This window comes from Pterocles gutturalis, unplaced genomic scaffold, assembly GCF_000699245.1.
Source record: "Pterocles gutturalis isolate BGI_N339 unplaced genomic scaffold, ASM69924v1 scaffold5217, whole genome shotgun sequence".
Classification (NCBI taxonomy): domain Eukaryota; kingdom Metazoa; phylum Chordata; class Aves; order Pterocliformes; family Pteroclidae; genus Pterocles; species Pterocles gutturalis.
In genome coordinates this window covers 70912-83084 of record NW_010115188.1, presented here as the reverse complement: position 1 = coordinate 83084, position 12173 = coordinate 70912, and the positions used below count along the sequence as shown (strand labels likewise).

General features: G+C 35.0%; 1 protein-coding gene across 1 annotated transcript in view; it reads left to right on the top strand.

The window, feature by feature from the left end:
- The window catches only part of DNAH8 (dynein, axonemal, heavy chain 8), a 120290-nt gene that overhangs the window by 46694 nt on the left and 61423 nt on the right, over window positions 1–12173 (top strand). The window contains exons 34-44 of the mRNA XM_010075082.1: window positions 661–901; window positions 2502–2701; window positions 3051–3204; window positions 3308–3471; window positions 3621–3723; window positions 4291–4395; window positions 4675–4836; window positions 6269–6498; window positions 7270–7437; window positions 9123–9301; window positions 10858–11045. Coding sequence (XP_010073384.1) covers window positions 661–901; window positions 2502–2701; window positions 3051–3204; window positions 3308–3471; window positions 3621–3723; window positions 4291–4395; window positions 4675–4836; window positions 6269–6498; window positions 7270–7437; window positions 9123–9301; window positions 10858–11045 — 1894 coding nt within the window. The remainder of the gene's footprint in view (window positions 1–660; window positions 902–2501; window positions 2702–3050; window positions 3205–3307; window positions 3472–3620; window positions 3724–4290; window positions 4396–4674; window positions 4837–6268; window positions 6499–7269; window positions 7438–9122; window positions 9302–10857; window positions 11046–12173) is intronic.

Below are 12173 nucleotides of genomic sequence, written 5' to 3'. Positions count from 1 at the left end.
TCCTGCTGAGGATACGCTTTATCATTTACTTTAGGACATTCCTGTGGTGGGTCAACTGCTTAATTCTTAGTGTGTAGGTTCTGTAAAAGTGTGGTCAAAGAGGTGATTATTCATTTAACTGTTTGCTGGGGTTTTTCCACATTAGAAGTATATAGTTTTCATTTTCTTAGTGAATAGTTTCAGGACCACTAGCCAAAAGTAGAGGAGAAGGTGGCCATATCTTTCTGATTTTCATGTCTGTCTCCAAAGTGGTAAGTTAATGAGTGCTGTGTGTATTACTGGTATTGCTAATTGAAGTAAATATTATATTTGTACAAAGATTACATATGTGAAATTCAAAAAATTTTGCTTTGGTTTTTGTTTGCCAATAAAGAGTTTGTGATGATAAGCAGCAGATCAGCTATGTTTTAATGCAAACTGCAGTATTTCTGTTTATTTGCAAACATATCAGTGCTTAAAACTGTTACGATTTTTTAGTAGGGCATTTACATTAGTTTTTCCTGAAAGGTTAGACCAATTGATACAAAATGGAATTTTACATAAAAAGTGTTGACCTCAATACAAGCTACTTCGTATCTCCTTGTGTGTTTTAAATGTTTAAACAGTTCCTATTTTGACAAAAGGGGCATTTACTACTGTATCAATTTAACTCAACTGCAGGTGCCGTAGACTGCCTAAAGGACTCCAACACTGGCAAGCATTTTTAGATCTCAAGAAAAAAATCGATGATTTTAGTGAGTGTTGTCCTTTGTTGGAAATGATGACTGACAAAGCAATGAAGCAAAGACACTGGGATCGTATTGCTGAAACAATAGGTCATCAATTTGATATAGAATCTGAGTCCTTTTGCCTTCGAAACATCATGGAAGCACCAATTCTTCAACATAAAGACGATGTTGAGGTAGGTACATACATTTTTCCCCTCCTTGTTCATTTTATATTGTCAGCAAAAATAATATGATTACTTATAAAATAATTACCTTTTTAAAAACATTTTTTTTATTTTGTTAAAGTCCTTGACTCACAGACCACTCTAGTATAAAATTTGTATTTTATTCAGAAGCTCTTATCCATGTGAACAAAGCCAGAGGTAGTTGCTGGAATCTTTGGATGCTTATTTCTAGGTAATCTATTCACATTCTTCCTGGCCCTATTTTCTATGATTTTCTTAGCCCTTTTTTAACAGGAAAAGAACCATACGAATCTTCAAATGATCATGGTCACCTAATTTTTTTACTCTGTGGTTGCTTTAAAGATTTGTAAACAAATCAGAAATTTTACAGGAAGGCTTCATAATTATTAATATTTACTATTAATGCTTTTCTAGATCTTTATGGCTTCTTCTGAACCATACAACTTCAGAAGATCCCCCACATAACCTGAAAAAACTCTTAATGGGGTTTGAAAGTTTCATAGGGTAAATATAAGTGCAAAAACTATTGTTATGTTCATACTTGATTTATATGGAAGCATTCCAAGGTGATCTGCTTAATTTTAAATTAAGATCTGATTTGAATAGAATGTTGGACTTGATGACCTTTCCAACCTTAAATATTCTTAGACTCTATATTCTATAAATTGAAATGTGGTAAGATTGAGTCTTCAGCTGGTGATGAGTCTCCATTGCTAACCTAAACCTTGTAGACATTATGACTGAGAAATCTTGTTAGGCAGAAAAAACAAAATGTGAAGCCACAGAAATGGTATATCCATGCACTTCCCAGTGTGCATTTCTCAGTTATCCATACATATCATTTAAGTGAGTAATATAGAGTGGTCTCTGCATACTGTGTCCAGCTCTGGAGTCCTCAGGACAGGAAGGACGTGGACCTGTCAGAGCGAGTTCAGAGGGGGCCACAAAGACGATCAGAGGGCTGGAGCTGGAGAAGAGAAGGCTCCGGGGAGACCTTAGAGCAGCTTCCAGTGCTGAAAGGGGGCTACAGGAGAGATGGGGAGGGACTCTGCATCAGGGAGTGTAGTGACAGGACAAGGGGTAATGTCTTTAAGATGAAAGAGGGGAGATTTTTTTTTTTTTTCCTGTGCGGGTGGTGAGGCGGTGGCCCAGGTTGCCCAGGGAAGTTGTGGATGCCCCATCCCTGGAGGGGTTCAGGGTCAGGCTGGATGAAGCTTTGAGGGTCCCAAGGCCAAGCCTGTGCCAAGCTTGGTGGAGAGGACTCCTCCTAACACCCCACCTGCATGCGTGCCAGTGACAGCGTTTATCTGTTGTGGATGTCCCATCCCTGGAGGGGTTCAAGGCCAGGCTGGATGAGGCTTTGAGCAACCTGGGCTGGTGGGAGGTGTCCCTGCCCATGGCAGGGGGTTTGGAACTCGATGATCTTTTAAGGTCCCTTCCAACCCAAACCATTCTGTGATTCTATGATTTCTGTACTATTTTATAAAATTTCATATTTTTTTTAGATATTCTATTACTAGAAGTGTAGTATTAGGAAAGATTTCATTTCTGATTAATGGATATTCTAAAAATGGTTCGTTCTTTGCAGGATATATGCATATCTGCTACAAAGGAAAAGGATATAGAAGCCAAATTATCTCAAGTAGTTGACATTTGGGGAAAACAAATTCTGAGCTTTTCAGCATTCAAAGGGAGAGGAGAGCTACTGTTAAGGGGAACTGAATCATCAGAAATCATAGCGCTGATGGAGGACAGCTTAATGATTCTTGGCTCCTTACTGACCAATAGGTACTTTAAAAATGATTGTATATGTTTTTTTCAGAAACACACTGACATAGCAACTGTACTATTATTGGCTAAATCAGCAGTAAATTTGAATGGAATATTATTTTTAATGAACAATAATGTTAAAATGTCTAATGAAAAACTTCCTCAAGTGGAAGACTTTCATGTGTCAGTAGCTAACTACGGTCTCAATAGAATTGAATGTAATCAAAGTGGTAGAAACTTTCCATGAGATTCTTCTTGCTCTAAGTGAAACAAGTGTTGTTTGGGGTTTTTTTTCACCACTATAAGTATTTATTTTCTAATAACTTTATTCAGAAGTACATAATTTCTGTTTCTCATCCTTTTTTAGATATAATGCGGCATTTAAAAAGGAAATTCAGAGCTGGATTTCTAAACTAAGCAGCTCTACAGAAATAATTGAAGAATGGCTGGTTGTGCAGAACCTCTGGGTTTATCTAGAAGCTGTTTTTGTAGGGGGAGATATTGCGAAACAGTTACCCCAGGTAACCTTAAAATGTGTGCCTATTATTGTGTATTAAAAGCTATCTGTGTGATAATTTCCAACAGATTATGCTGTGAAAGTACTTATGTTTTTGCTATATGTAGGAAGCAAAGCGTTTTCAGAATATTGACAAATCATGGATAAGAATAATGCAACGAGCTCATGAAAACCCAAATGTGATTGACTGCTGTGTCGGAGATGAGACTATGCAGCAGCTTCTCCCTCATTTACATGAGCAGTTGGAAGTATGTCAGAAATCACTTACAGGGTATGAATGGTTTGATTGTTTTCTTTTAATGCATTATAATTTTGTAAGTAGTTTATATGAAATATTAATCGTGTTTCAGTCTTTCACTCTTACGTAGAAACAATCGAAGAGCTGAAATATTCTAATAAAAATCTTCATTAATTTTAAAGATACTTAGAGAAGAAAAGACTACTGTTTCCTAGATTCTTTTTTGTTTCTGATCCTGTCCTTCTTGAAATTCTTGGACAAGCAAGTGATTCTCATACAATTCAGGTACAACCTTAGTGATTTTTATTCTCCTTATAACAAAAAAAAAAAAAAGTTAAATGTTTTTCAATATTTTATAAATTAAAAGGTTACCATTTTCTTCTTATAAACTTTACTTGAAAAGTTTTCATTTCTTGGTCTTTAGTCTTTAACAAAATATGAAATGTATATTTTTAAAATGTAATTTTAAAAAATCTTCAGAATTCAGAACACTAGAATATGGTCCCATTAGGTGGTGGTTCCTTTCACAGCTAAATAAGAGAAGGGACCCTGTGAGGCTTTTCTGCTTTGCATATTGCAAAATTCATCCAGCTAGTCTGGGTTGTTACTGAGGGCTGATTGAGATCAGATAGTGATCTCCCACTGGATCACTAGATCACCTCTGGAAACTGTAAAAAACCTGAAAATGGAGATAAAATCCTACACAACCGTTTCTATAGTTATTACCTACAGAAGGCCTGAAATTCGTCTGTAGGTTCAGATGAACTGTTGCAGGATACCTTTATTTGAGTGTTTTTTCTTTTTGCTAATGTTATATATTTACATGGAATGACTTGTGAATTATCCTTACAGCCACATCTGCCTTCCATATCTGACAGTATAAATGAAGCAGAATTTCACCCAAAGGATTATGATCGCATACTGGCAGTCATATCAAGAGAAGGAGAAAAAATTCCAGTAATTCTTTGATTATTTTTTTTCCAGAAATGTTGTTCATAGATAAATCATTCTATTATTGAACATATATATTAAATTGAATTATCATTAATAACAAACAAACCTTTGAAGTAGTGATGTAACAAAACTATAATATGTCTTGATTAAATAAATTTCTAATATGTTTATTGAAATTAAATCTGTAGTTGTCTTGAATAGAAATTTAGTAACTATTTTGTAACTAATGTTCTTCAGCAGAAGTTTGGTAACTATGTTCCATTTTGTACCTCTTACTTTAAGTTGGACACTCCAGTGATTGCAAAAGGACCAGTAGAACTTTGGTTGCAGGATTTATTGCATGTGCAGCAGATTTCATTACAGGGCATAATTAGGGCAGCATATTACCAAATTAGTGAACCAGGATGTGACTTGGTGAATTTTCTTAATCACTTCCCAGCACAGGTGAGATTACAGGGTGTGGATTTGTGTGTGCAGTCCGGGTTGTGTGTGGGGAGGAGGTGGGATGTACAAAGCATATGGGATTGTTTATATGAGGAAGTTTTCCTAAAGAAAACAAGGATAAGGATCTACTCAATAGAAGGCAATCCTTAATGACTTCACTTTTGGTGCCCTATACATAGGATAGCATTTTTCTTGTAATCTGCTCTAACATTACTTTTTTTTCTTGTTTTGGAGAATATAAAGTAGCGCTTATATTTTCTTAGATGGATACTGAACACCTTTCAGATGCGAGTAAATTTTCATGTGCAGATTGATTTCTCTCTACTAATTTAAATTGCAGGAGCTGTGATTACAGTTGTTTATCTCATCATTTACAAGATTTACCTCATAGTTCATATATTTGTCACTATGATAATGCTGTTCTAGTAGAAGCCTGTCTTGAAGGATTCTGGTTTGCCTGGAGACTCCTCCATCTTACTGTTAATTCATAAATTTCATTAACAAGTAGTAAATTGTTTCCCATCCTATACAAATTCTGACTCTGTAATTTACTAATCATACAGTGCTGGGTGTAATTTTTTAAATAGGAATTCTGCAAATATTAAAACTGGCTAATACATTGCTAAATTAAAAAATAACAGTACACTTAAATATTTAATAGAATTATCTCAAAGCTGTATTTATGACTTAATTATGTATTATCTCAGCAGTATTTATTTTAAAAAGTCTACTACTTTTCTTTAAACAAATATGGAGTGTCTGTTTGCATGTCAGACATTCTGAAGTGGCTTTTTTTACCACCTGCAAAGATTTCTTTCCCATGTTTTGCTAATCCAAATCCAAATGGTTTTATGTCCAAAGAATCATTTGTATTAGAAGTGGGGTGGGGGGGAAGAAGAATACGGACTTTGGCCAAGAAATTTGAGCTACAGAGAAAAAAAAAAAAAGTTGTGTTATAGGACAGAGAAGAAATTGGGCAAAATACTGACAAATATTTGAAAAGTTTTCTTTCTTTTGAACTGCAAGTGTAAGGAAGTAGAAAAGTAGAAAGAGTGGGTCAAATTTCTAGGTCTTGGTGCTTTGTGTATGTAGAAATGTGGGGGAAAAAGGTATTGATACAGTTCTCACTCTGTCTTGTTTTGTTGTAAGCGTGCTTAATATTGTAAGTCAAAATCAATCCGAGGCTTAGTCTATGCACAGCATGCTATAACTCTCTAGAGTTATTTGGAAGCAAAATGGCTTGTACTTCGTTGTGCTCTTGGCTGTACTCCAGTCATGACAGCATGTTAGATGTAGTTAGATGCTGGATGTAGTGATAATCTGGGACTCTGCACCATAATTTGTTGTTCCTATTACACCTGAGGCTTCTGTAATAAAGCTAGTGTTCAACAAGTGATTCTTTTGTTATTTTTTTCATATATTAAATTTGTAGGTTGGATTACTGGGAATTCAAATGTTGTGGACACATGATTCAGAAGAAGCTCTAGACAATGCTAGAGAGGACAGAAAAATCATGCAAGTAACCAATGGGAGATTTCTGGAGATCCTGAATATGTTGATTAGCCAGACCACGCATGATCTTTCCGAGTTTGACAGAGTGAAATTTGAAACACTTATTACCATTCATGTGCATCAGCGTGATATTTTTGATGATTTGGTAAAGTATAGATTTTGATTTCTGATAATATAACTGCATTTTCTGTCTTAATAATTTTTCTTATATGTGGTAGCTACAGTTAGATGTGAATGCATGTGTTTGTGAGACAGACATGTCCATGATCACCCCATAATAAAAATGGTAAATTTTTGCTTGAACTAGAACAATATCCATCAGTTCTGTCATCTAAATATTTGCTCCAAATTCTTACACTTTTGTAGAAAACAAACACACAACCCTACTACAACAGGTAATGCCAATCCTATGCTAGAACTTTTTAGACTGTGCTAAATTGTTTACATTCTTTCATTCTTTGAGGAATGCCATCCCTCAACACTACATCTCTCACATTTTTTTTACTGCTGATGACATAAGCTTATAAGATTCTAGATAATTTGCTTCCATGCCTCAGTCAGATCCTTCCTTCATCATGCCTTTTGTTCCAGTGTGTTTGGTGGATTTAGCAGTGTGTTTGTTCACTAATCGCACTTGGAGGATGAACTGCACTCCCAAAGCAATTTAAGATTTATTTGTTTAACATAGATGTTGTGATGATCAGGTTAAGTGATCAGGACATTTTTTAATATCAGTTTAGCATTCATCTGAACATCTTATGTGATGCTTATAGGTGTTTCAGTTTACTTACCTAAGAACTTTAACCTGAGTAATCACTCATTATTCTCATAGAAATAGGCATTTTGTCACCGTTCTCAAAGCCAATAAATGTGGATGCTCTGTTATGACTTATACATTTATTTACTTTCTTTTAAGGTAAGAATGCACATCAAAACACCAACTGATTTCGAATGGTTAAAGCAGTCTAGATTCTACTTTAAAGAGGATTTCAATCATGTCGTGGTATCCATTACAGATGTTGATTTTATTTACCAAAATGAATTTCTGGGTTGCACTGATCGTCTTGTTATAACACCTCTTACAGACAGGTTAGAAAAAACAATTATCTATAATGAATACATTTAATATATGTGGTGTTTATTTAACATATATCTTCAAAGAGGTACATTCTGAATTAAGTCCTGTCTGGGCTAGGTCATTCATGAAAATCTCATGCATTTCCTTAATCATACTCATTTAGAAAAGGTAAAATACAGTCTCGCCAATTCATACATTTAAGAATTCCTAGAAAGTTTTGTCACTGCACAATCATAAGAAAAATATTTAATAGTGAAAAGGAATTGTTTCGTGGTTATATAGTAATGTAGAGTTTAGCAGTATTTCTATACTGAAGAAAAGATTAGGTCAAATATTTCAAAATCTGTAATAAGGGATTCTTGAAAGATTTTGTGGCTTCCAATGTCTTTCAAAGTCTAAGACAGCCAGTCATCTTATTAGTACTGGGAAACAGTTTAGATTTGTCCATAAGAATCTAGATGTTGACAAAGTCCCAGCTGTATGCACTCACCTGCCATTCTGTAGCCAGGCAAGCAAATGACTGTTAATTTTTTTCAAATGTGGCTTAACAATGAGAACTACTTTTCTTTTTTCCTCTTGGGAATTTCTTGACTTCCATTTCTTCCTCTATTCCTTGCTTTCTTGAGATGTCACTTTTGACCAAGAGAGAAAATAGAAAGCCAAAAAATATTTCACTTGCAAAAATATCCCCTCAAGAACCAAAAATAACTTCCAACCTACATTCATTCACTTTGCTACCTATGTGGAGTATATGTCTGCATAGCTTTTTGAGCACCTTCATTTGTCCAGAAGAGGTAGGGCTGCTATTGTGACAGTATGGAAAGTTCAGTACATCTCTGCAGTGAACTGTTCTGCCCTCAACAGTCAAGTATTCTTGATGCAAATTGTTAAATTCTACCCCAAAATTTGCTTTGACCCCAATAGAACTGTAGAAGTAAAACCTTTATGTCACTTTTAAAGTTTCTTATTTGTTAGAAAACATCAAGGTCCCTGCCGTGCAAGTTTGGCATAGTACATAATAGTGATTAAAACTAGACTGTAGGAACTAGTTATTTATGAAACACTGTTCAATTGTGGATTAAAACCAGAAATACTTTAGTTAGAAATGCATTCAGAGTATTTTGAGTTGATTTGACAATGAAGATATCCCATCATTTGTATAGGAACTTTGTCATTTAATTCCTTTATTGTTACTCTTCCATACCTAGCCACAAATGAAAATCATAACTAAGACTCACATATAACTAAAACAGAAGTCTAAACTTTTTAAGACTTAAAAAAAAAAAAAAAGGGGTAAAGCTTAGGGGTTTTTTTTTCTTAGAACTGTAAATTTTTTACCTGTAATTGTAGAAGGGAACATATATCCTTATTCCTTCACACTTGAGGATTTAGAAAAAGGTAAGTTAACCCAATTAAATGTATACAGATTAAGATGCTGCAGAATATGATGAGATTAACGTTAGATTAACACAAGATAATTTTTTTGCTTTTATAAATAATGTTTAAAAGCTGTATTTTGTGACTTTTACCACTCTGAACTTCCTGCACTCATGGAAATCAATTGAACTGCTTTATGAAGAAGTAATGTTTCAACATAAGAGCTGCAGAATCTATCGCATAACTCATTGTTATCTTATATATATGCACATATATCTTTCATATGCTTTAACAACTTAATATGATTTAACATTTATAGGTGCTATATAACTTTAGCGCAGGCTTTGGGAATGAACATGGGAGGAGCTCCAGCAGGACCAGCTGGAACTGGTAAAACAGAAACAACAAAAGACATGGGAAAGGCTCTGGGAAAATATGTAGTAGTCTTTAATTGCTCTGATCAGATGGACTTCAGAGGTTTGGGAAGGATTTTCAAAGGTAAGTCTTCTTCATGTAGGATGGAAGAGACCTCCACAGGTTGTTTAGCAGGTGCGGTCAGAGCAGGTTGCTCAGGACCTTATTCATGTTGGGTTTTGAGTATCTCCAGGGATGTACGTTCCACAACACCTCTGGGCCCCTGGTCAAGTGTTTGACCATCTTCATGGTAACATTTTTTTATACTTCCATTGACCTGGAATTTCCCACATGGAAACCTGTGTCCATTTTCTTCTCTTCTTGCACTGCATCTCTGAGAGCAGTCTGGCTCCAATTTCTGAGTGCCTCCTATTAGCTAGTTATGAACAACAATAGGATTTCCCCTTCGCCTTCTCTTCAGGCTCAACAAATCATGTTCTTTCAGCCTCTCACTCTGTGTCATGTCCTTCAGCCACTGGCCACCATGGCAGCCATCTGCTGGACTCATGAAAATATATCAATGTCTCTCCTCTATTGGTAAGCCCCAAACTGAACACAATATTCCAGCTGCTATCTCACAAGTGCAGAGGAGGGGCAAACAAACAATGATTTTCTTCAACCTGCTGGCTACACCCTTGCCCGATATGCAGCTGGCTTTCTTTGCTGCAAGGGCATAATTCTGATTCACGCTCAGTTAGTTGTTAAGCAGGACACCAGGTCATTTTCTGCAAAACTGCTTTGTAGCCAGTCAGCACCGAGCCTGTACAACTGCATGGAGTTGTTCTGTTCCAGACAAAGGACTTGAATATCATGAGGTTTCTGTCAGCTCATTTTTCAAAGTTATAGTATTTAATATATTGAGAAGCAAGGGCTGAAACTATTAACCATTTTTTTATGTATTCTTTTTTTAGCGAGCAAATAATTGTGGCATAAAAGTGCCTAAAGCTGTGGTTTATAAACACATTGCCCCTTTGAAAGTCATGCTATTCAAATTTTTAAAAATCTTTGAGTACATGACAGAATCCCTTTAAAGTGATTTAGCCTTAATTGCATAACAATAGTATAACCTGAATGAATTGGAGAAAATTTTCACTTTTAAATAGCTATCTTGCAGTACCTAGTTAGTGCAAAAATAGTTTCAATTTTTACTTTTAACCTTTATGATTTATAAGAGGCGAGTAAAAAGTAATTTAAAAGCATCGTGAAGGTTGGAAAACCCAAATGAACACAAAAAAACTTGGGATTTTTTTCATAGTGACATTTAGTGCTAGTCTTTTCTAGCTTGAAATAACTTTTTTTTTTACATTAACAAGACAGCTTTTTGCAAATAGTTGAATTGCTGCTTTACAATAAAAGGCTGTATTCACAGAGACATCTGAATGAAAGATCTGTCAAATGCCCCAAGATATCAAAAGATTTTTTTCTGATTTTTATTCGTTTTAAAGTATTTTGTATAAATCAGCTAATACTAATTCAGACTGATATGGAAATAGGTGGATTTGAGGAAGATAGGCCTTGGCCACAGGACACTAAAAAACCCCTAACCTTATTTAATTATTTGAAGGAAAAGTCGTTTAGTTCAGGTATCTCAAATATGTATGAAGAACAACAGATAATAAATTTTTCTGTCCCTATTTTAGGTCTTGCACAGTCTGGATCTTGGGGATGTTTTGATGAATTCAACCGAATTGAGTTGCCTGTCTTGTCAGTAGCAGCACAACAAATCTATATTATTTTAACAGCAAGAAAAGAAAAAAAAAAGCAGTTCATTTTTTCTGATGGAGACTGTGTAGATTTAAATCCAGAGTTTGGAATTTTCCTAACAATGGTAAATGTACTAAGAATTCCAGAGAAGTGACAAATTATGCTAATACAAGTTAATTAAATGGCAAGGTGAAAATGACTGATTTGATTAATTAAGTGATGCAGATGCTATAGAATTAGATTGAGCTACTAGAACATATAAGTAATCTGATTATTCACAAATTGCATGCCTTCATTTTTACTTTAAGATTATTGAAAAGGTTCATAATCATGTCCCTTCGTTACTGTTATTGCAATTCATTATGGAGACTAAGAGTTTGGCCAAAGTTCCAGAATTCTCTGTGCTCACTGAGAGGACTGAAACACTAACGTGCTTTACTACCTTAGCTTGAAATGTTTAAACAGTATTAGTGAGACAGATACTGTAGGAAAATAAAAAAGAACGTTCTCTTAAAGCAGGAGGTATAGGAAAGACATTTTTCAAGGACATATGTCATCTAATGGGTATTTTACATGGGTATATGAAAAGGTCCCACAACTGAATGGATAATCTGTGCAAAAAAGATATGCAAGGCAGTACGTATGATTTTACACCAGTTACCATTAGCCAAGGGAGAAAGATGAGCTCCTGGATTTAGAATATTAACTTGCAGAGTATGCTCTCTTGTTGCCATTGGATTCCCAAGGCTTCATAGCACTAATTCCTATAATCTCATGGGCAGGGAAGTTTATAGTGTATGTTTTTTAATGCCAAGGCAAATGGCAATCCATGATGACTTTACAGGAAAGTAAAATCTCCATCTACATCTTTGAGTGCAGGATAATATCTGAGGAGGTGATAAACACCTTTTGACTGCCTCTGATTTTTTTTAGTTGTCACCTGTCCAATGTCAGAATTATTCCTCATGTTTTCAGTGAGTTTCCAGAAATCTTCTGTTAGTCAAACTTCCTTGGTCATTAAAATTTTCTTTGATTTGATTTTGTTGTAAACTTTTAATGTTTTAATTTTGTTGACTGTGGTTTTTTTACTGTGTCATTACAAAATATTATCTGTGTATTCTTGAGCCATTATTAAAATCAGTTCTGTCACTAAAAGAGAAATACATTTTCTTATATGATTCTTACTTCAGTGAATAGGATTCATTCACAAACTATTAAACATTCAGTGAGATGCTGTACTTTAAGGCTAGCC